The 24,706-nt window shown below is 41.4% G+C and overlaps 3 protein-coding genes across 4 annotated transcripts; 1 reads left to right on the top strand and 2 right to left on the bottom strand.

The window, feature by feature from the left end:
- Positions 1–127: 127 nt before the first annotated feature.
- On the bottom strand, positions 128–3,937 carry LOC138634651 (aly/REF export factor 2-like). The gene is made up of 6 exons (XM_069721704.1): positions 3,617–3,937; positions 1,913–2,071; positions 1,670–1,817; positions 1,432–1,498; positions 1,113–1,284; positions 128–1,021 (listed from the first exon to the last, which is right to left on the bottom strand). Exons 1-6 carry the CDS (start codon positions 3,821–3,823, stop codon positions 1,007–1,009), a joined length of 768 nt encoding a protein of 255 aa, XP_069577805.1. The 5' UTR covers positions 3,824–3,937; the 3' UTR covers positions 128–1,006.
- Positions 3,938–5,296: 1,359 nt separating this feature from the next.
- anapc11 (APC11 anaphase promoting complex subunit 11 homolog (yeast)) lies at positions 5,297–7,933 on the top strand. The gene is made up of 3 exons (XM_069721718.1): positions 5,297–5,482; positions 5,614–5,733; positions 6,680–7,933. Exons 2-3 carry the CDS (start codon positions 5,625–5,627, stop codon positions 6,823–6,825), a joined length of 255 nt encoding a protein of 84 aa, XP_069577819.1. The 5' UTR covers positions 5,297–5,482; positions 5,614–5,624; the 3' UTR covers positions 6,826–7,933.
- On the bottom strand, positions 7,402–23,785 carry ppp1r12c (protein phosphatase 1, regulatory subunit 12C). 2 transcript variants are annotated; one of them, XM_069721714.1, is made up of 20 exons: positions 23,391–23,785; positions 21,188–21,362; positions 20,958–21,088; positions 20,424–20,542; positions 19,022–19,181; positions 18,737–18,881; positions 18,568–18,642; positions 18,392–18,471; positions 18,046–18,158; positions 17,890–17,957; positions 16,964–17,094; positions 16,794–16,881; positions 15,154–15,271; positions 12,727–12,839; positions 11,897–11,946; positions 11,259–11,298; positions 10,393–10,506; positions 10,064–10,114; positions 9,693–9,743; positions 7,402–8,587 (listed from the first exon to the last, which is right to left on the bottom strand). In XM_069721714.1, exons 1-20 carry the CDS (start codon positions 23,600–23,602, stop codon positions 8,501–8,503), a joined length of 2,121 nt encoding a protein of 706 aa, XP_069577815.1. In that variant the 5' UTR covers positions 23,603–23,785; the 3' UTR covers positions 7,402–8,500. The 2 variants fall into 2 exon arrangements, with proteins under 2 accessions (XP_069577815.1, XP_069577816.1); XM_069721715.1 differs by having other exon boundaries at positions 10,402–10,506.
- Positions 23,786–24,706: the final 921 nt, after the last annotated feature.

Genomic DNA, 24,706 nt, shown 5'->3' with positions numbered 1-24,706 from the left:
TAGCAGCATTATCCAAGAATCGCAGATCACTTGCCGCTATCATAGTAAACAGTAGCCGACTATTCAGTTTAGCAAACACCTGTTATCATTTGGTTTGGTGGGACAATGTCAGGAAAGACGGCAGGCCTTTTGTAAAGACAGATCAATATATTTATGTACAAAACCTTTTGAACACATCCATTAGTTAAGTATACAGTACCAAGCGACAGAACTGATGTACATTAACCAGTCCCCTGCAGGAAATCTTCATCTTGCCATCACAATAATGAATGAAAATTCATCTCTGCAACATTTGCAGGATGTTGCAGAATTACCTCAAATTTTTCCACAATAAAAAAAACTGAATAAAAGTTCTGCTGAATTACGACACACGAAGTCTTTCCAGACAAAAGTTTAGTTTTTTTCCCAGAAAAATAACTCCTCGTTTCCAGTCAGTCAGGCTCTTTCTCCAGATATTTCTGTGATATGCACATTTTCATAGGAAGTGATGACATATGACTCTTATCACTAGGTTGTAGTTTACCAATTCCTGAAATTTACTGAAAAAAAACAACAACTTCATAAATTGGATCACTTTTTTTTTTTTTTTTTAAACCTGCTGCAAAATTAAGAATTTTTTTTATCAAAACAATCTCAAGTGGAAGGGCTGATTATCACTTAACATGACTTTAAACTGTCAGTGAATCACGTTTACATGATTTTTCTTCTTTCAATTAATTTGCCAATCAGTCACATTGCAGGTTTAAGGCAATACTTGTCCAAATAGATGGAAAAACACAAAAAAAAGAATCCTGAAAAAATAGAAATGTCCCAAAAAAAAAAACATGGTGATAAAAATTCAGTGAAGAGTCAACAGAAATGGTGGTCCGCACAATAAAATGGCTTCAAAACACAAGTATAATAAAGTCTAATCAATCAGATCAGAATAACCAGATTTAAAAAAAAAAAAAAAAAAAAAAAAAAAAAAAAAAAACTGGAGGTAAAGCAATGTCCTCTCAGAGTGCTTTTAACTGGTGTCCATCTGAAACCAACAAAAAAAAAACAACATCAGTAAATGTTGATAGTGATCATAGCATCAAAATAAAGAGCAAACATGATTTTATGCTCCACACCTTGGCGTTGTAAGCATCCAACTGGGCGTCCAGCTCTTCTGCAGACAGTTGAGGTCTGTTCCCGCCTCCCCTTCCCCGACTTCTGAAACCACCTCCACCACCACCACCGCCGCCTTGCCTCCTTTCAAACTTGGGTTGACCGAGCCGGCTCCGGTCGAACCCTCTGTTTGAACTGCAAACCAGTCACACACACACAAAAAAAAAAAAGAGATTTTTTTTTAAAAAAAAAAAATTTAGCGGAACCATTTGGGATCAGGTAAGTTTCAGGTCTGAACAAAACCAACCAAATCTTGTATTAAAAGAAATTACTTCGACTTACCTTTGTGTGGACGGTCTACTCTCTGTATCGCCGCCAGAAGTCACTTGCTGGATTTTCATGGGACGGCCTGAATAAAATTACAAAAAAAAAAACACTCATTTTACATTCTTCAATACAAGTGCACGTCACACACACATAGATATATGTGTATTTATAGGTGTATATATATATATATATATATATATATATATATACACACACACATACACATACACACACACGAGAAGTGAACCCTCACCGTCGAGCGGGACGCCGTTATAGTGCTTCAACGCCTTGACTGCGTCTGCCTTGCTTTCAAAGTGGATGTCTGCGGTTCCTTTGCTGCGACCAGAGCGATCGTAGTGTACCGAAGCTTTCCTCAACTCCCCGAACTCAGCGAACAGCTCCTGCAGAGCAAGTGTCAAAGAGAGAAAAAAATTGTCAGTAAAGTTTGCAGCGACGCGAATCAACCGAGGGATTGGAGGAGGGTTCAGCAACTTACCTTGATATCCGAGTCAGAGACGCCAAAGTCCAGGTTGGAAACCAGCAACTTGCCGTGACTCTCTACACTTCTCTCTGGTGCTGCTGCGCTCTGCGCTCGGTACCCGCCGGCGTGCTCCTCGAACATGTCGTGCTGCCATTTGTCTGGCAGCTCTCTGGGCTGTGAAGAGAAATAAATAAATAAAATACAGCCATCTGACTAGATAGATAAGATAGATAGATAGACCGTTACTTTATTAATCCCCAAGGGGAATTTTTTTTTCCGCTACAGCAGCATTTATAGATACAGGAAAGAAATAAAATAACAGTAAAAAATATTAAATATAAACATGCACAGTATATACAAAAAAATTGAATAAAATAAAATAGAATAATTAAATTAAAACTAACTGAACAATAGTGCAAAGTTTTTTTTTTTTAATATTTAAACAACCAAGAAAAACAGACAACGGTGTTATTGTTGTGATGGATTTTGCCAGAGGATTTGTAGTCGTATTGCAGTGGGCAGGAATGATCTCCTGTTACTGACTACTTGTTCTCTCCCAAAGTCACCGGAGACGGACCGACAAGCACCGAACATCGCTGCCGTAAAGACGGTTCGGTGAACGTGATCTAATAACCCTTTTATATGCATGACGTGTGCTCAAAACGCTCAGAGAGAAAAAAAAAAAAAACGTGTTTCTGTTGCGTCGCTTGATCAACATCAGCACCCGTGTTCGTTGCAGCATCGGCGTTTAGACTTTCTGAAGCATTTCAAGGATCTCCGTTGACCATTTCCAAAGTTCAAGCCCAAAATCGGAAAGTCCTTTCGGGACTTCGGGCGGCCTTAAAAAAAAAAAAACAGCAATGATTCTGTAGTGGAAATTACTGCACGGGCTCAGGAACACACAACATGTGACCAAAAATCTGACGTCTCTCTGCTCCAGTAAATCACACATATTCACATACCAGCAGTCAATGTGTTGAACTCGGGTGCTGATGTTGACAAAAAGACATACTTCCTCATGAAAGTTGTACAAGCAGTTTCATGACTTTTTTATCCCTCTCATGTGATGCGGTCATTACTCCCTATAAAAGAACAGACCAGTGTCATCATCATCCAGGTGTTTCCACAATAAGACAATAATTTATCTTTCTTCTGGTGATTTACACTGGAGAGGATTTAAATTAAAAAAAAATTAAATTAAAAAAAAAATCAGTTCTTGGGAAAACAACCAAAAAAAAAAAAAAGGCAAGAGCGTTGACACTCAGCAGCCATTTTGAAATTCAATATTCTTCCCACGACTGTTTCCATTATAAATGAATGAAAGATTTTACTACTTAGAAATAACACGCAAAAAGTTGGGGGGGGAGGAGGAGGAGGAGGAGGGGGGTAAATGTTGACGCAAAGCCGCCATCTTGATGAAGGGACATCCTTTGCCACCGGTCTCACCGGGGAAACGTGTTTGAAAGCCCGAACCGGATTTTTTTTATTTTTTTTTGCCGTTTCGAGACGGTTTAAACGCGGTGATAACCGGAGCTGAAGAACAAGCAGAAAAGTTTAAGCGACAACAACATTTCTTCAGATAATTCCGGGCTCCGGTATTTTCCCGGGCTCCTGCTACCTCAGTTAGAGGAAGTCCATTGTTTTTTTTTCTGTTTTTTTCTTCCGACCGCATTATAAAACATCACGTTTACTTTAATCCCCGCGTATGTCTTTACATACCCGGGTGTACGGCGCGGATCTGTTGTTCCTCTCGCGGTTGAAGTTGTTCTGTCGACTCCGCGGCGGCCTCGACGACCCACCGGCACGACCTGAAGTTCCAGCCCGCCCGGACGAGCCTCCTCCGCGGCCGCCGCCTCCGCCGCCGCCGCCGCCTTTCTTGTTCATCCGGATGATGTCGTCCAGAGACATGCTCATCTTGTCGGCCATCGCTGTCAATGGCGCTTTTAGTCGACAGTGAAGATGAACAAAGAGCTACGAGCGTCGACAAGCGGCTGTTTATCAAGCCCGGTGGCGCGGTGTTAAAACTACCGGAAACGACGTATCTAGATTACGGAAGTGACTATTCAACCCCGGAGTGCCGCCCTTTGAGGTTTCAAAAAAAACTTTATTGAACAAAGAAGGACGAGAACATAGCAGCATAATCAAGGAGCTATATAAACGTATAAATTAAAGCAGGAATAATATTTTAAAATTGGGTTTATGACGGACCTTTTTTTTTTTTTTTTTTTTTTTACGTCAAATAATAACATTTTAAATTCGTTTTTTGTTGCTCTAAATTAATTGAATATTATTATATTTCCATTAAAAGCAAACAAATAATTTTACAGTTTTGTTAGAGGGGCCAGATAAAATGATGTTTTGAGAGATAAATGTTATTAGTAAACTAATAGAACACTAGCAGTTATAAAACATGTATAATATCGATTATATTTCATATTTATAAAACACAAAAGAACAAATGAAGACGTTAAAAGTAAAAGGTACACATGCAAAACAGAAAATTGTTGTGACACAAGAAAACAAATTAAAAAAAAACTTTGCTCTTTTTATTACAGAGATGGAAAAAAAACTGGGCAGGGAAATAATCCAGTAATTCACCATTTGAAAATTAGAATTGTTTGATTATTAATTCAGTAGGGTGTCTATAATAGGACTCTATGTACCTGTATTTGGAGATTATTTTCATGACCAGTTCACAGAATTATAGACAGAGAAGGAGGCGCATAGTGACAAGCAGAAACTGTTCAGTTTGTCATGTGAAAATATCAGATAAAAAGAGTAGAAAGCAACAGAGTAATAGACAGATATTGTAGGATTAGGACCATATTTGTGTTTCTATTTATTTGATCCCATCATCAAAAAACAATGTGAATACTTTACAATACTTGTATTAAATCCCAAAAGGTTTGGAAACCTTTGATATATACATAATAAATCTTAATCTGAAAATTAACAAGCAAATGTTGGCTTCTTTAGAAACAAAATAGCCTAAATTAAATACAATTAAATATAATTCATAATTATACAGTAGCAACAAATTAAAAAGTGAAAATACTCTAAAATCGTACAATCAAATTAAAAAAAAAACCTCCTAAAAGATAAATAATTGTAGCTAATAAATTCAATTTAAAACCAAACGTATAAACAATAAAATGACACTCTCTCCATTTCCAACCATGAGAAGGCTTGTAAAATAATTAGCAGGTAGTTTTTCAGAGTTTTGCTGTAAAGACTCCCCCCTTGTTATTGTTAATTACTTTTAACTAAATAAGGTTGTTTGTTTGTTTGTTTTTCCTGTAAAACAATCCAAACTTTTTGATGGTCATTTGCCAAACTGGACAGCAGAGTGCGCTGTTTCCCATCCTTGCAACAACAGCCTGCCGGAACAGTAGAAGAAGAAGGATTGCACCCTTCCTCCCCTTCCTCCTCTCCCCCTCCCTCCCCGGGGCTGCTAAAAAAAAAAAAGAAGCCTTAGCTTCCATTAGTTAACAAGCCATCTAACCGGGCGTAAAATGTTTTCCTTTGCGCTGAGAAACTGTTTACCATAACTCTCACTGGACTTCTAAAAGGACCACGTCGCGTTACGTAAGTACGCTCATATCCGAGCTGCAGCTCGTCACGTGTGAACATTAGCTCTCGGTTAGCTCCCCGGGGGGCTAACGGCGGTCGGCTGACGCGGTTTTTTGTTTGTTTGTTTGTTTGTTGTTGTTGACCAGACTCGGGGAGGATGAAGGTGAAGATCCGGCAGTGGAACGGGGTGGCCTCCTGGCTGTGGGTGGCCAACGATGAGAACTGCGGGATCTGCAGGATGCCGTTTAACGGCTGCTGCCCGGACTGTGAGTGACCCAAACGGAACATTTTTAAATCCAACCAGCTGTTTGCTGTTTTCTTGATTTAAAAAAAAAATAATAATAAAAAAATAAAATGTTAAGTTGCAAGGGGCAAAGCAATACAAATGACAGAATAATAATAATAATAATAAAAATAGGTAGTAAAACATATTAAAAAAAAAATTAAATTAAAAATGCACATTATATACAAGTAAAAACCGAATAATATTAACTAAACAACAGTGCAACCGTGTGCGTGATGGGTATTTTGTAGTTAAAGGTCATCCAGAAACACTGAATCCTTCCTTTCCCATAATGCAACTCAAGAAAACAAAATCAACCAAATGCATGAAAGGAATATACCGAAATAAATAATGTTTTGGGAAATGAGTAGAGCGATAACAAAGGGATAATAATTCAAAAATAAATATGTAAAAATAAATAAAATAAATGCTTAAGCTGTGAATCTGACTGATCTGATACTAAGTCCCGCCCACCGATAGCTGTAACCTGACTGCACCACAGACCTGTCAATCAAACAGACACGCCCCCCCCAAAAAACAAACAAACATCTTTTTGAATCTTATTTTTTAATTAATGACGGGATTATTTTCAGATGGACCGCCAGAAAACTAATAAAATGGAGCGATTTAAGACAACAACACCGAGATAACTGGTGGAGAAATTTTATTGACCGAGAAGTTTCGGAGACTAGTTGAATGGGAGTCTATGGAGACGGAGGCTTTTTGAGGCCAGCCCCTAGTGGCACCTGGCGGTATTGCAGTTTAAGGCATTTCCACACCATATTTCAGACGCGGAAGCGACGTCCACGTTCATATACAGTCCATGTTTAAGACTCAACATTTATGCCCTCAACAGATGTCAGTTTTCAGTTCCGAGACTTGATGGTTCACGTCATCTTTTTTTTTTTTTTAACTTATTTTGTTCGCAGGTAAAGTGCCTGGAGACGACTGCCCGCTGGTCTGGGGTCAGTGCTCCCACTGTTTCCACATGCACTGCATCCTGAAGTGGCTGAACTCGCAGCAGGTGCAGCAGCAGTGTCCCATGTGCCGCCAGGAGTGGAAGTTCAAAGAGTGAACTGCTCTCGGGACTCCCTTTTATATCGGCTGTAAATACCTTGTTTTTTTTTGTTACTACTATGAATCGAACCCGTGTGGAGTGTTTTGTATTATGTTGATGTTATTAAAAAAATAAAAAAAAAACATCCCCTGCAGAGTTTGGCTCTTGCTTCTATTGGTGGTAACGACAGTTTGGTCGAAAGACCGTGAAGCACATGACCTGAATTTCAGGGAGCTGCTGACTCACTCCGACTTTAATCCTCTTTAATGACTTGGCTTAAGATCCTTTTGTGTTTCCAATTAGAGGCTCGTTGACGTCGGATTTTCATTTTGGCATCTTTTTTTCCACCCAGACTAATGTTTTATCTTTTTAAGCTGCATTAATTGTGTCAATTGTGTAAAAGTGTCAATACAAAAATTACTATTACTGGCTCTGCATTCAACAGCAGAAACGGCAACATGTACATAAAATATTTAAAAAAAAATACAACTAATTATGTAAAAACGCAAATGTATGTTTCTCCGTAACTTTTTACAAATGTGATTTTATGAAAACTTAAAACGTCATAAACGGAAAAAAACAACAGATCCTTCGTCGTTTATGCCCATACTGTATTTTGTACTCACCAGTGTACGCTGCCAAAGCAAAATAGAAATATTACTTACAAATGTATATCGAAAGGCACAGCTTCAAAATACAACGTGACATGCATCTTTTTGTTTTTCCTCCTTTTAAAAATCAAAGTAAACATTCAGAAGTTGACCCATCTGGCCTGTCTGTCCCGACGACAGCCGTCCGTCACAGGGTGAAAATACTCCGCTCAGGGGTCGCTGCTTTCACAAGCATCCAGTCGAAAAAAAAAAATGGCGAATTCCTCCCAGCGTACAGTACAAGAGTCGGAAGCATGCGTCCTCCACAAACCCCCCGAAAAGATCTCACATTTGTAACAAACAACGTTCTGTTAAAAAGTCCCTCTGAAACACCGGCGACCGCACTTTTTAACGTCACCTTGTCAGGACATAAATATACACATTAAATATACATTCAGAGGAGCGGGGAGAGATGAGCATGCAAATTTGGTCCACCTGTACAGCAGCCGGCTAAAAAAAACACAACAAAAAACAAAGCATCGACCCAAGACTCGTCCTGAGAAACAACACTGACCACTTGGGAGTTTTCCCCCCAAAAGGACATGCAAAAAAAATTGGGGCTGCTTTTTGGCACATTTAAGTTTTTTTTTTTTTTTTTTTTTTGTAATATTATTTCTCCGACGCCTTTCAGAGGCAGAGAAAACTCTCTAAAAACATCACCGCGAGCGCTCACTGTGCATGGCTTTAGTACAGATTTTTTTTTATACAAAGTTTTCAACGGAGCGAAAGCACATTAAAATATTCCAGTTTAAAAAAATACAACATTAAAAACGTAATATTATAAAAGTGGATGTGAGCAAGGAAGGTCCCGCCGGTCCACAGGAGGTGCAGCTCAGCTTGTTATACAGTAGATCTGCCGGAACATAAAAAGGCCCGAACACAGGCGGTCACCCTGAAAATCTGTCGCTCCAGTTTGACGTTGTGCAGCGTCTCTCTTCGTAGTTTGAGAAAAAATAAATCCAGTAATACTTTTTTTTTTTGTTTTGTTTGTTTTTTTGTTTAAATCTCCACGTAGGTTTTTTTTCGTTTTTTTTCTTCCCGGTTCATCTCGAGAGTTTACTGATGACTCGGATGAGGGCGGCGTTCTCGTCCTTCAGCCGCTGGTTGTCTGCTCTGAGGTCCCCCAGAACCTACAGACAGATGAAACATTTCGATTTTAGACTCTTAAAAAGGTTCATTCGGCTGCATTTCAGCCGGCTGTGTTTCCTATTCATGTTTATGCTGAGTCTCTTTGGTACGGAGCCCCGAAGTGGCCATATAGAGAGAAAAGAACAAAAATTATGCACGAGTAACTAAAATCGAGATACTAAAAGACCACAGACTAAAACGACGTCGGTGTATAGCTATGGAAAGTTCCTACGCGTGCTTCAGACTTTCCGGGGATGAAAACGCCCTACAATGCATCTTCTGGGGAAGAAGTGGAGGGGTTTTATAGGACCGGGTGATTTTTGAAGTACAAAACACACTTAACTTCCGGCTCTGAAAATGGAGGCCGATGCAGAAGTGTCTTAAGCTGCAATACCACCAAGTGCCACTAGAGGTCGGATAAAAAAAAAAAAAGCCTCCGGCTCCATAGACTCCCATTCAATATCTCATGAAATTCTAAGTCAATAAATTTTCTCTACGAGTTATCTCAGTGTTGTTAGCTAAAGTCGCTCCTTCTTGTACATTTTTCAGCGGCCCATCTTAAAATAACCCCGTCATTAATTTGAAAATAAGCTTCAAAAAGACGTGTTTTTTTTGGGGGGGGAGGCGTGTCTGTTTGATTGACAGGCAGTCAGGTTACAGGTTTTTAATCAGATCAGTCAGATCCGCTGCTCGCTCCTCCCCCAGCTCATCCAAATATGGTCACTTCCTGCTCCGAACTAACAAGATGGCGACGGAAAAATTCCGAACTCTTCATAACGGCGGTTCACAAACCAACGGGGTGACGTCACCGTTGGCTTAAACCACAGCGAAGCTAATGACAAACCAAGAACCCTGTAGGCTGTTAAAATATACACATATACAGTTAAAAGTCTTTTGGTTTTAGCTCGAGAACCTTTTAGAAGTAAATGTGTCACTAAGATGTTTGCCTCGATATAAATGGACCGAGGATGGGTTCTTTGCGCCTAATTGAATGTATACATTTCTTGTTCAGTTAATGTCATTCAGTTTACTTATATCTATAGTTCCCTCAAGACCGGAGCATCGGATTTGTACAGCAGTGATCCCTATTAAAGCGAACAGCCGTACCTTCAGCTCATCCTCCAGCTCCACCGCTTTCCTCTGGAGGGCCAACTTCTCCTGTGAACCGAAGCAAAAAAAAAAAAAAAAAAAAAAAAAAAAACCATTTCACCTGCTTTTACATAACAACTGTGCACCGAGTCCTGACGACATCCCGTCCGACACTTCACGCTCCGCCGGGGCCTGCGGAGCCGTTAGCGCTGGCGCTCGCCCCCTCCGGCCTCGGCATCGTTACCGCACCTCACAGAGGCGAGTCTGCGGCTAACGACCTCCGCCGCCTCGCCACAGCGTGAAGTCGCAGCTCAGGAACAGGAAGCGACAGCTCCGTTTCATCTTAGAAAAACAAACAGTCAAAAAGTTCCTGGCAGGAGGAGACTTACGTATCTCTCCAGCTCGAGCAGGGCCGGTCGGTCGCCGCCGCTCTCCTGATTCTGTCGACGAGAGGAGGAGGAGGAGGAGGAGGAGGAAGAGGAGGAGGAGGAGTCATCCGACAGTTTAAACTACGCAGCTGTTGCAGTCAAGTTTGAGCTGCTATTAGTACTAAATTAGTTCATGTAAATCAGACATCCATTACAAGTTTTACAGTCGAAACATGACAGCAAGACTTAACGAGCAGCAATAAATACACCTCAATTATTTAACGTCATAACATGCCGTCTGTGCTTGTTACGCACACCAACACACACTGCTAAAGGTGGAAGCAGCAAACCTGCCGGACCTGTCGGAGTCTCTCCAGCTCAACTTTGTTTTGGCTGAGCAGCAGCTCCATCTCCTGCAGCTTGTCCTTCAGAGACAGGTTGTCCTGCAGCACCTTGAAGTACAGCTGGATGAACACACACACAACACACACTATTAGAGCACATCAGCCTGAAGATACAGCCTCTAAAGCAGTGGTTTTCAACTGGTGGGTAGTGACCCAAAATTGGGTCAAAGATGTTATTTGGAAGTGTGTAGAATTTCTGATGCCGTGCTTTTATTTTGAAAGACAAGTTTTTAATGAGGCGGCACATTTGCAGCATGGATTGTACATTAAAGTGGACGTAGCTTCCGGGTCTGAATAATGAGGCTGATGCATAATCAATGCATTAAAGTGCAATACCACTGAGGGCCAGTAGGGGTTGGCTACAAAAAGCCTCCGGGATCCATCGACTCCCATTCAACTTCTCTCATGAAATACAAAGTCAGTAAATGTTTTCCACAAGTCATTATTGTGTTTTTAGCTAAAGTCGCTCCTTCTGATTAGTTTTCTGACGGTCCACGTGAAAATAATCCCGTCATTATTTAGATATTAGGCCTCAAAAAGCACTATTTTTACACATCAAGTGTTTGAAAACTGCATTTCATCCAATATATAACCAAAGTTTTTTACTTTTTAACTGGAGGGAGACAAAGCTCTGGCAATAATCTGTGCAGGTGGCCATGGCTTGGTGTGTTTCAGCCTGCCAGGCGTTTCTGTTAGTTTCTCTCCGGAGCCTGTCGGGTATCATTCCTGCCCCGGATTCGTTCGGCTGTATTTCACTTTCGGCCCTCGGGACAGTTTATCAGGAATGTGTGCGGAGAGCGTCGGACACGTACCGTTCTGTAGTCAGAGGACGAGCCTCCCAGTTGGGTCCAGCTGCAGAGACACAGTAGAGTTTTAAATTCCTCCACGCAGACACGAAACTACAACAGCAACTACGTTACATTATACATACAAAAAAAACTCATTGATTGAAACTCACTGAAAAGCCCACAAATTAGTTTTGAAAAGATCCACAGCAAAATTAAACATTTTTGATTGTAAGAATCACAATAAAAAAACCTGGAGGGACTGGATAGTTTTGAAATTTAGTCTCTACAGTGGTATATTTGATTTAAAAATATGTTTTGCCTTTTTGAATCCAACTTTTAGTTTTTTTTATTTAACAACGAGCTGGCGTGAATCCATTTAAACTTTTTATTTAAATTTTTTAAAGCTGTTGCAAATTTGCATCGCTGCTGGTATAAATAACTCCGATACGAAATATTCACCAGACAGTATTTCGTATTTTCGAGGCATTTATTTGTCACGACTCCAAGTGTGTAACAGGAAGACCTGTTTTTTTTTAGCTCAACTTGAGTTTAAACACATCAAAACTCCTAGAACCAAGTTATTCCGTGATGTTGTCACCGAAATATGTGAAATCATAAATTAAACCGAACAGGAATGAAAAAGTCAAAACGGTGAGACTCACTCTGAGGCGCCGATGCTGTTTGTTTCGTCCAGATGATCATCGTCGTCGTTCTGAAAAACAAGACGGTCTGTAAATATACAGACTTTAATCTGAATTATACAACAGTGAGATCCTCAACACTCACCTCAGTGCTTCTGAGGCTTTGGACAAGACAGTTTCTCACTTGGGTGTATGAACATTCAGTAAGTGAACCCTTGAGGTGTTAATAATATTACTTTGTGTGTACTTTGCGTGTACTTAAAAACATAAATTTTATACTTCTACAAACTCTTAACCTAACCCGCAAACTTCCAACTTTTTGAATGACAACAGCAGACCGTTTTAACGTTTAGGCTGCAGCGCAAAGTAGAAAATGACAACCAACAATAAGACACAAAATAAAACAAAACAAAAAAAGAGAAGCGCAGAAATCAAGGAAATAAATCAGGAAGTGAGATAAAATGCTTCCCGTTTGACACGGTGGGATACGAAGCCGAATAGCCGACGGAATAAAAACCCCTGTTCAGAAAAAAAAAATGCTGTTTTACTTGAAATTATACTTTCTATTGCAGGAAATACACCGAATATAATACTACTACTACTAATAATAATAATGATAATAATAATAATATTATATCTGAATTGCATTTTTTGGGGATTTCTTACTGTTGCAATAAAATGACAATACTGTTGGTTTCCGTTTTTGCATACATTTTTTTAGATGAAATATAAGTTTCACATAGCAAAGTTCCCCTTTTTTTTTTGGGTGTAAAGTAATCACATCCTCCATCACGGCGAAGAGGAACTGGTCTGACCGTTGTCTCTCTCAAACCTCTGGCTCAAATTCTTACTTCTCCCGGCTGGACGATGCCAGTGGAGCGTCGTTCCTTCCTCCCCTTCCTCCGGTCCTTCGCTCCCAGGCGTTTGTCCCCCTCCGGCTCCAGCTGCTTCACCGGGTCCGTGTCTGAAACACAAGACAGAAAACCATGAGGCGTGTGGGACAAAGTCAAAAAAGTAAGAAGAGGCTGCTGTGGACTTCCAAAGCGGCGACCAGCGTTTGTGAGCGGCCGTTGTGAAGCCTCCAGTTCGGATTTTGTCCGTTGGCATCTTTGCTAGTTTGGAGCAGGAAGTGACCATATTTGGACGAGCTGGGGGAGGAGCCAACGGTGGATCTGACTGATCCGATTGGAAACCCGATACTACCGATAGCTGTAACCTGACTGCATCGCAGGCCTGTCAATCAAACAGACACGCCCCCCCCCAAAAAAACTGATTTTTCTGCTTCACATTCAACCATGGACACACCAATGGCGACAAAGCTGACCTCTGACCTTTTCATTACTGGGCAACCTGCTGTACCATGTGAGCCACAAAAACTTCCTTCAACATAACACACCATGAATTGAAAAGATAGAAACTCGTACATAACTTTTAAAACAAGATGATTAAACTCGTATTTCCCAATCTAAGATTTGAAATGTTGGAAAGCACAAAAAAAAAATCTGCGGTGTGATGTATGAAATGAGAAGTTCTCGTCCAGACTGATTAAAATTCTTCTTCTGCCTTAAATTGGATGTTTTACAAAGATGTTTCATGTGTGTAGTTAAGATTAAATAGTAATAAAAAAAAGGTGATATTTATTTGAGTTTAAAGTCACAAGAAATCACCAGTTCATCCGCTTCTACTTAAAAAAATTAGATTATTTTACGGTTTTAGATCCACAGTTTTTACAGTGCATGAAGAAGGCAGCTTTATTTCCTTAAACTTAAAATTAACTTTGTGCGATACAAGACGACTGTCTTATCTTCATCTGGGATCGCTGCAAGTCGAGGCTTGAGCGCAGCGAGTTCAGTTAAACTGCAACTCAAAAAGTCAAAATGTTTCAGCGGGTTAAAAAAAAAAAAAAAAAAAAAAAAAAACTTGACTGTTCGCCGAGTTAAAAGGCTGATTTAACCTCCTGGTATCGGTCATGTGAAACACCACAGTTCACCATTAAAAAACAACCGCCAAAAACAGGGTGGCATGTGGTAAAGGTAACAAACATGATCAAAGAGGTCTAAAGATAAACGCGAGCCACTGAGAGCGCGTTGGCCACCCTGAAGGCTCCGCAGCAGCGCAAGAAAAAAAAAAAAAAAACTCATTTCCTTTAAAAGACTGTCTTGAAAACGACTCCACCCAAAACTTGCCTCATACGACTCGGTTTCTATTTATTTGGTGGCCGAGCACTGCCAGCAAACAGAAGTAATGAGCCGAGGCTGCCAAGTGATTTGAATTTTTTTTTTTTTTTTTTATAAAATAAAAACAACAACAATGCATTGCCTTTGTCTTTTAAAAAACATATTTTTGATAAAAAATAAATCGGATAAATGTGGCAAATAAAGACATCTTACACATGGAAAATAAATTATTGCCACTCTTTGGTGGTCAAACTGTGAAATGACGACACTATTTTTGGTACTTCTGTGGTGCATTTTCTCAACTTCAGCCTATAATTTGAATTTCCTCAGAAAGTAACACCGTGAGAATGTCAACGTGAGAAAATACTGAAAAATATCCTATTATCAATTTAAAGAAGATACAATTGCAACAAAAAGTGTTGAAAGTTTTAAATGTAGGTTGAAACGGAACAGTTTTCCGTCCAACATTCAATAAAAATGTACATATTACTGTGGTTTGTGGAATAGCTGATAAAAAATGTCAGATTCTGCGACGCATTTGTAAAAAGAAATTGCGATACAATTAGTGGAGTTTTTTTGCTGTAAAATTCGCAAGTTGAGGGAAAATTTTTGACATGTTTTTTTAAATAACTACCTGATAGAGAATAATATGTAATGACTTCCTGTGATAATAATATTATAAGAAGAATTATTTGACTTCCAAGTCTTTTTTGGAAAGGAGACTTTAATGTCGTAAGGAATTGGGAATTTTTGCAAAACTGCAAGCTCCTACAAATATTGCAGCAATTGCTTAAATTTGCGTTAATTATTGGAAGATTTCCTGGAGGGACTGATTGTTTGGGGACTTTTTTTTGTGTGGAAGTTACGCTTACAATGCACTTCACATTGCTTACAACGCGTGAACGGAACGACATCATTACATCCACGAGTAGGAATATTGCCATCACGGTAAAAAAAAAAAAAAAAAAAAGTGTTATCATATTGAAAAATACAAAATGACACCTCCCCCTAATAATATATGTACGATTAAAAACAAATGATGAAAGTGTTGATTTAGGCGGACACGAACGCTGGACGTCGAGGTATCTCGGCTTCACTCACCCCTCTCAGCCGGCGTAACGGTGACGATGGGGCTGACGGGCTGGATGGTTCGAGGCGGCGGGTCGGCAGCTTTGCTCACGCTCTTCTCCGCCTCTTTCAGGTCCGTCAGCGTCACACCCTGCCGACGGAGAGAGAGAGAGAGAAAAAGAAATAAGTAAACGCTCAAGAGAGGAAACTCGGCGACATCCGACGCTGCTGTTAAAGTCGCACTACGCTCCTGGAAATAATGAGTTTAAACCGCGTCATTGACCTGTGAATTATTCACTCTCTTCCAAACAGCTTCTCAGGGAGCGTAACGCGGTAAACTGTTTGCTCAAAATGTTTTAATCGTCCACACACGTTATAGAGACTTCAAGCAGTCAGTAAAGGTAGGCTTCTTTTTTATAAATATGTGGTTTCGCTGGTTTCCTATGGAGCGATAGGAGTGCCATAATAAAGAATAAATCTGTAAAAGAATAAAGAAATGAATGTGGAAATATAAACGGGAATAAATAAATAAAAGAATTGGGAAATTTAAAGACAAATAACGACGTTTAAAAGAGTATTGCTTTTGCTTTTTCCTTATTCTTCCACAGATTTTTTTTCTTTATTATGGCTCTCCAGAGTTTCTATCCCAGCATTTTTTTTGTTTTTATTACAAATTAGGTTCTGTATTCAATATTGTGATTTATGTTGTTTTGAAACTGTATGAAAGACTTAAAATGAGTTTATTATTTATCATTCATTAATACCTATCCAAGATAAATTGATGTAATTCAACAAAACAAGAAGTAAGATAAGTAGCGTGGGAAATAGGTTTTGGTTGAATTTTTTTTACTTTTGCATCTAACACACATACGTTCCTAAATGTCTGTCTTTCTATCTGTGTGAGGACACTCATTGACATAATCCCCCATAATTCACACACACTCGCGTTCAACGACATTAGAAACACCAAAGGGAGGAAATTGGAATTAAACAAACTACTAAAATACTAAAATATGCCAATTAATTCAACCAACTAAAATGGTCAAATAAATAATACAAATAATTCACTTAAAAGTGAAATAAAATATAAAAACAGAGCAATATGAATAGAAAAAAAAATAATCAATTAAAACTTAAATAAACTATGCAAATATATATTTATATACATCAAGTAAAAGCAGGCAAAATGGGTAAATAGACAAGTGAATTCTACTCTTAACCCTAAAACACAGTCTTAACACTTAACATCTTCACACTTGACATCGTAAAATGTCCTCACAACTGTTTTGTTTTTTTCCAACCAAAACCGGTCCGCATAAAAATAGAAAGACGTGCCCACACACACACACACGCAGAGAGCAAGTAGGTAGCAGAGCGGCTGCAGTGCAGAGAAGTGAAAGTAATTCAGTCATTTATCTGAATAGCTGCTCAACAAGCAGAAACGTGCACCAGGCGTCACGTCTGCAGACTCCTGTTCGCCGTTATCAAACTATACTGTCGAGAAATCACCACTGACGCTCTGATAATAAAAGCATGTTAAGATAAAAACTGTTTTTTTTTTTTCTTAATAAAACTAATTCTGCTCTGAATCGATTGTTTTCTTTTGGCACCGTAATAAAAAAAAAAAACAGAAAAAGACGATTAATAAAGTTGAAATCTTCGGCGGACGGTACCTGCGTGGAGCGACGAGACTGTCTCATCAGCCGAGAGCGAGCTTTCCTCTGAGACTCAGACTCTTCGTCTCTGACCGGAGCCTGAAACCTGAACACGCAAACGTGATTATTAATCCGCGGTGCGTGCATAGTTCAGTAAAAAAAATTGTTTAAAAATTTGCTTTTCATACTTGCGCCTGTCAGCGTTGGGCGTGTTGGGACTCTCGGCTGCAGCGTCCCGGTTCTGAGGAGTGGGTTGGACTCTGGCGGTGCGGTTCGCTTTGTCCTGCTCCTTCTCCTCCTCGTCTTTCTCCTCCGGCGTCTGGACCACAGCAAAGAGGAGAAAAAAAACCACAAAAAAAACCTAACTGTTATACTAATTTCAGCATAATTGCATTGTTTTGAAGACTCCAGTCTGGCATTTTTTGTTGTTTTCTTTATTCATTTTTTTTTTACATCAGACGTGACCATATTTGGACGAGCTGGGCAGGAGGGAAGGTTGGACCTGTTAGCTACGCCGACTTGCTTGCTCGGGGCGGTTGCGAGCCATAAGGGACCGTTTTTAGACAAGCTGGAGGAATTTTTATGGATTAGATAACGACGCTATGCCCCGCCCACTGATACCAGAAACCTGACTGCACCACAGGCCTGTCAATCAAACAGACATGAGAGAAGTTAAATGGGAGTCTGTGGAGCTGGAGGGCTGTTGTTTTTTTTTTTTTTTAAACCAACCCCTATTGGCACTCGGTGGTATTGCAGTTTATGGCACTTCAGCATTGGCCCAATTTTCCAGACCTGAAGGCTACATCCACTTTTATATGCAGTCTGCGGGTGGAGCTATAAGCCCCGCCCACTTGAACTGGAAACCTGACTCCACCCCAGGTTTGTCCACATTTACTGACTTTGTATTTCATGAGAGAAGTTGATGCTTATGAATGAGAGTCTATGGAGCCAGCGCCCTAGTGGCCCCCGGTGATATTACACTTTAAGGTACTTCCGCTTTGATTTCACTTTTCAGACACGGAGAATTTGTAAATTTCTTTTATAGCTTTCGAACACCGTACATCACAATGAGAACAACAACACTTAGCTGAGAAAGAAAGCTGGATGTTTTTACCTTGTCAGCAGGACTGACTGCAGATGTGGTCACACTCTCGGTCTCCGGGCTGGACACCGTGGAGCTCTCTGGGGAAAAGAAAGACAGCACCTTTAGGGATCGGCACGATCACGCGGATTCACAGCGAACGTCGTACTCGTGTTTGAAGTGATTTACCGGGGCTGCTCTCTTTGTCCTCGCTCAGCTCCAGGCCTCCCGAGATGCCCCTCTCTTTAGACTGGTCCTGCACCGTCATCTTTTCTCTGCTGCTCATCCGGCAAACCGAGCTCCTGGAAGAAAGAGAACAGGGGGACAGTTTTTAATGCATCTTTTTCTTTAACTGTGTGTGTGTGTGTGCTTCTTACGGAAAAGTAGGTGTCCAAAAATGCTAAAAAAAATTACTTTGTGGAATTAATTTATGGAATAAAGAAGGTTCAAATGTACACAAAGGAAACGTGTCCTCTGTGATCACAGCAAGAAACAAATATTTTAAATTCAGGAGAAGTTACAGATGGATATTAACCTGCGCCGCTTGTTTTGTGCGTTTGCAGCGTTGGAGCCTGCTTGGTTTTGCCTCTCCGATATGGACTGTTCATTACGCCACTGAGAGACACACAAAGACAGAGAGAGTCGCAACGTAACATAACAATAACAATACATAAAATTATAACGGCGGGTAAAAGACAAACACGCGCTCACGTTGGCTTGCTTCTGTGACAACTCCTCCAGGAGCTCTTCGACGCTTTCATCGGCGACTTCGAAGGGCGTCTGACCCTGCAAAGTTTGAGGAAAAAAATGTAAACATCACACGACACGTGCCGTTAAAAAAAGGCCGAGGCACAGAAGTGTAAGTTTAACTGCGTCTCACCGCGTTGCTGCGAGCCTCCATGTTGCACAGCTGTTCAGCCAGGATGCGACAGGCCTCCCCCTGACCCCAGTGAGCCGCAGCGTGGAGAGGCGTCCAGCCGTCTAAGTCCATGGCCGACACGTCCAGACCGCACTGACACAATATCCTGGAACAGAGCGCAAGGAATTGTGTGAAACCAGGGCCGGGACATTTTTTTCTTCTTCTGGCTGTTACAGCAAAAAAAAAAAAAAAAGAAGTGCTCCAGACTTTATTTATTTATTTCAGTAAACGGTCAGAAATGTTTACTTCAGGGCCTCGAGGTAGCCTTTTGCTGCAGCCACGTGCAGCGGGGTGGCTCCGGTCCTCGGGTTTTGCACGTCAGCAGGGGGGCCGTCGATCAGCCAGGTCCGGGCGTCCGTCATGATCTGTTCTTCCTCCAGCCGCTTCGCCGCTTCCAAGTCCACGCCTGGAGAAAATACACCACATACAGTCGCTTCATTTATCTGGGAGGAACACACGTTCAGTCTGTTCAGCTAACAATGGTTCCTCTTCCAAGAAATTTAAACTTCTTCTTTTTTTTTTTTTTTATTCTTAACGTAGCACTTTATTTAAGTTCACACGATTAACATTAAATGCAGCAGAGTTACTTGTAGCTAATTAGCATCTCTTGTCAGCAAATACACTACTTTAGAAACACGATAAATAAAAGTCCATTAGTGCGAGATAAAAATTATAATAAATATGATAAGTACAATAAGGGTAATCCTCGGTGAAGCGAGGCCAGACCCAGATTTTCACACAGTGGATTGGAGTCTGGTAAAAAGATGACTACATAACACCAACACGAATGTTATCACACATTATGACACAGAAGCCAAAAACGGGGGAAAAAAGTTTTCCACTCTTTATCAAAGCACCACTAATGGTTCCACGTAAAAAGGCTGCAAGTTTGGAAATCAGGGGGCGTCTATAAAAATAATTGTTACTGCTAATACATCCGTGTGCTGAACCGGTAGTTTTATGTGAATGTGATGAAATAAAAACCCTGAGCTGCATTTTTTTTTTTACCGGGCACGAGTTCATTACGTCGCGTGTGTGAAGCTGTTTTGTTCCAAAACTCTGCACGACATTATAATCCACCCGGAGCGTTTTATCTGCCTGTTTTTAAAAAAATAATAATTTATTCCTACTTTGGTCATGTTTCCTTCATTTTTGTGCTTCTGCAGGTAAGAATTGTTAAAGACTTTCTTTTTTTTTTTTAATGTCCGTTTTGTGTTTGTTGTTATTTCCTACTTTGAGTTTGTTGTGTTTTACTTGTTAAAAAAACAACAACCTCATCCTGCTGATCATTTCATATGAATTTCACACACCGTTCCCGTTACAGAAGTAGAAGACATTGAGGGATGTTGTATTTTGAAAGCTGACCGAATGCTCAATGCTTTTTTTTTTTCTCCCTCTGACTTCCTGTCTGGCTGATCTGCTCTGCGCAACTCGATGTCATTTATTGCCGCGTCTCTTTCAGAAGTAGACGCGCCGCCTCAGGGATGCCGCTAACACGAGTCTCGAAGCGTCCGGGGGAACATCGAGCATCGACTTAAATCGCAGCGATCCGTGTCGGAGCCCGAATCGGTGGGAAACGAACGTTTTTTTTTTTTTACCGCCGACTACGCGCAAAAAAACTAATGATGATACAAAGAGCATCGCTCACCCTGCTTCAGCGTGTAATCCTGAAGAAGGGACTCGGTGGTCTCGTCCAGAGCGATGTCCAGAGGAACGTCGCCGTCACAGTTCACAGCAGAGAGAGATGCACCGCGCTGCAGAAGGAAACTGACAAAAACAAACACGCAAGAGTGACAATCCGCTTCGCAACAGAAAAGCACAACAAACTCTCCGGATTCCTGTCACTTCATCTGTGTTTTGGGGTGCAGACAACCCGCAAGGTTTTAGACCAGAAGGCGTCATATTCACAGAGGAACCCAAAATAAAATAAAAAAGTGCATCAGTTTAAAAAAAAAAAAAAAAATCATTCTGAGCTGCATGCGTTTGTTTGTGTGCCACTCCGGCCCACTCGCGCTTTAGCCGACTTGTTATCCTGCCAACCGACGACAACAATGTCGGTATTGTTTGAATGCAGAAACACTCTGGCACCCCCGCTGCGCTCTGACGTCCCCACACTGGCAAACAGTACTCTCATGCACAGCTGCTGTGCTCGGCTGAGACGGGCGAGGCGCATACTACACACTCTGCTATGTCTGGGTAGCCGCAGGACGCAGCGACATGCAGCGGCGTCCAGCCCTCGCTGTCCACCTGGTTCACGCTGGCGCCGCGCTCCAACAGGAAGGTCACGATGTCCATGCTGCCGTCGATGCAGGCCTGCGCAGGGGGACATAACGCCGCGGTAAATACACGTGTAAAAAAAAACGTCACTGCCGGAGGAGGATGAGGAGGAGGAGGAGGAGGAAGGGGCCTCACCTGGTGGAGAGCTGTGATCCCGTCGGCGTTGGAGCAGTTGATGATTTCCGTCTCGTCGTCCTCGCTCTTCCTCGTGGTGTCGTCGGCCTCCTCCAGCATCACCTGGGCCTCCTCCGTGTCGCCGCTGGCGCAGGCCGCCAGGAACTCCGCGGCGCTGTCGAACCGCACCCGCTTCCTGCAGACAAGAGGACAGAGGAGGCTCCGTCACTTCGACGATCAGCCGATTTAAAAAAAATAAAGACTTTTTTTTTTTTTTTAAAAAGGACTGTTTCCTAAAGGTGATAACACATCCCTGTAAGAGGAATTACAGAAAAACGGCGGCCATATTCTACCATTTTAGTGACTGTCAACAAATCCCATCAAAGCGTTCGTCCACCTACTGAAATCTGCAGACATCTCTTCCCTTTCTGTTCACAAACATCGCTCTTTCACGGTGCACCCACTCTGTCCTTCTTTTTTTTTTTTACAAAATTATGGAGCCATTATTTTGTTAAACAGTAGCAGCCTAATTCATCCATAAAGTTGTTTTTTTTTATATGTGAAATGTAAAACCCATCAACTTGTATCACCAGGAGTAAATTAAAAAAAAATTTTTTAAAAAAAGGCAAAAAGAAGTGTCGAATCATCCCTCTCCGTGTGGAGGAACATGTGTACCGTCTTGTGCGAGAGAAAGCAGGAGCTCCGAATAGCCTTCTTGCATGCGTAAGCCTCAGCCGATCACCTCTGGACCGCCTGCGACTGAGACGGGTCCAGCAGAATGACGCACATCAACACCTATTTTAACCTCCCTTTTAAATGATCGATCCCCGTTTTTACATACAGAGCCCCCCGTGATCGGGAACAGGAGAACATCAGTGATCTACTCCGGTCCTCCGACCCAACGTCTGCTGTTCGTCTCTCCTCGTGTCGTCTGCCGTTTGTATTTTATTCTTCCGTCTGTTGGGTTTCGTATATTCGAATATTGTTAACATTTCTGCTGTTGTTATTGTCGTGAAGAACTTTGCAAATAATGCACGCTTAGCCGATAAATGGAAATCTTCATCATCACTGCAGGTGCAGCATTTTGTAGTCTCTGCCTGAAGTGTGTACATACACCGTGTGTGTGTGTGTGTGTGTGTGTGTGTGTGTGTGTGTGTGTGTGTGTGTGTGTGTGTGTGTGTTTGAGAGGATTAGCACACTGAAATAAACCTGTAAGTATTATACATTTTTCACATTCTCCGAGTCAATTTCTGCCTCTTGACCATATTTTTCAGGGGCAGTCTGAGATTTCTTGGTGTTTTTTTTTGCTGTTGTTGTTGTTTTTGAGCTCTTGGCACCAAGTATCTTTGAGGGGACTATTTCCAACTGTGGATTAATAAAGATTTTGTGTTGCGGCCCAAAGTGTATTTGGGACCCCAATCAAAATATCGCCTCCACGGTCACGGAGAAAACACGTCAACCGGGGTAACCGTGTGACATCCGGTGCGTTAAACATGAATATTTTGTCGACTTTTGAATAGATCAGCTTACTGGCGGTTTCTGTTATTTAAGGGACTTGTTGACAATAAACTTTTTTGTTTTTACCCTGCATGTTTGTTTTGTCACACACACACACACAAAAAAGAGTGTCTCTAATGTGCCTACAGTCTGTCCTCAGAAATGTTGATTTCTTTTTGTCATCACTTATGTTGCATTTATTAGGAAAGACAAACAAAAGCAGAAACTCCTAAGGGACACCAATTACCAAAAGGGCCATGTTTCAGCTTTAAAAGCGATTATCACAGCCTTTATATATATATATATTTATTTTTTTGGGCGCACTGGTTGAAAACAAAGCATTTTAAAAGCTATATATATATATATATATCTCACAGCAGTTCCTGTAAATCGTGATATGTGCAGTAAAAAAAAAAAAGGAGATTTGTCTCGGCTGAGACCAGAAGACATAATGTGGACCAAAATTGAGACACACGCCAAACTCCGGCCTCACCAGACACACACCAAAAAAAAAAAAAACACGCGAACATTTAAGAGCTTCTCCAGATCAGTATTGTTATTCAACAGTCGGCCTGCGCCGCGTTATAAGGTGTTTCTATTATTTTGTCCACCCACGCACACCATTCCTCCTTCGGCGTTTATCTTCAGATGTTTAAGCTAAGCTAGCAGGCTCGTTAGCCCCCCCGCCGGTAAGTGAGACGCCGTTGGACAAGAGACGTGTCCTCACCGTCGTCTGAGGACGGACTCGGTCTCATCTCCTCCGCCCGGAGACACCGGCTGCTCCCTCGGCGGGTCGTCGAGCTCGGCCTCGGGCTCCCCAGCTCCGTCCCCGGCGTCGACCCGCCGCCTCCGCCTGGGCACGTCCGACGCCTTGTCGGTGCAGGAGCCGGCCCAGCTCTTCAGCTGCTCCCGCCGCCTGGTCTTCGCCGAGTCCCCCATTTTTTTTTCTTTTTTTTTTCTTTTTTTTTTTATCCGAGGAGGACGGTGTTTTTAAAAATAAAACACGCAGAGGCAGGGGCGGACACACCCTCCATGTGTAGACGCTCTCACTTCCTGGTTCTCTGGGCTTTCTGGCTCCGCTCTGGATGTTGGAGGGAGCCTCGGCTCGTGCACGCGGCGGCGGCGGCGTCGGGAGCGCGCGGAGCTGTGCGGGCCTGTCCGCGTGACGTCACCCGCCGCTGTTCGACGGAGAGTCGACCCCTGGGGGTGGGTGGAGGTGGAGAGGTGGGAAAGGGGGGGGGTAAAGGGGGGCAGTTGGTGGTTTTGCAGAAATAGCTCCACGCCTGGAGCACTCACACCGACTACTGCACTTCCTGCCATTGTTCTCTCCGAGACCCTTGGACAGCTTCACGTTTGAATAATGCATCTTCTAAAAACACAAAGCGACAGAAATATAAAACTAGTAATGGTATTTGTAACACTTCGGCACCAATCATAAAGGATTAATAGAATATTCATTGTTTTTTTTTTATTAAATATTTAATGATCTTTGAAGCATTAGCAAATGAGGTCATAAACTCCTGAGTGCCCAAGTGGTGAAAAGTATCTCAGGCAAACGATTTATTAACAGTCAAATTAGTAATAGATTTAATAATAAAGGTTATAAATTCACTTTCTAATGAGATGCAAGTTTCTCACTGTCTAATAAGCAATCAGGAAAAGTTAGAGTAATCTGAAGGTGTTCATAATGAGTCGATTTGATCTATATAGCACGTTTAAATACAAAAAAAGGTTGCATCAAAGAGCCATTAAAAACAAAATAAGCAACAAAACAAGGAGAAACAAAGAAATTAAAAGCAATATGAAGCCAAAACAACCCAGAAGAAAAATACACAAGCACAAAAAATAATAAGTTAACTAATCATAAATCCGCACAAAGGGTTCTTATAACAATCCAATCTTAGAGAATTTTGAAATACAGAGTTTTCTTTTCCACATCAACAGGCTGGGAGATTAAAAAAAATCAATAAATTGCTGCAAAAATGTTTTACTTCCACCTAATCAAAGCTGTAAACCAGAGAGCAAGAATAGCCTTACAATGAG

The sequence above is a fragment of the Brachyistius frenatus genome, unplaced genomic scaffold (genome assembly GCF_029030835.1).
Source record: "Brachyistius frenatus isolate BFR_SWC_R1_liver_20210118 unplaced genomic scaffold, ASM2903083v1 Contig_271, whole genome shotgun sequence".
Lineage (NCBI taxonomy): Eukaryota > Metazoa > Chordata > Actinopteri > Embiotocidae > Brachyistius > Brachyistius frenatus.
Note: the sequence above shows the minus strand (reverse complement) of the source record. Positions and strands in the feature narration are given on the sequence as shown.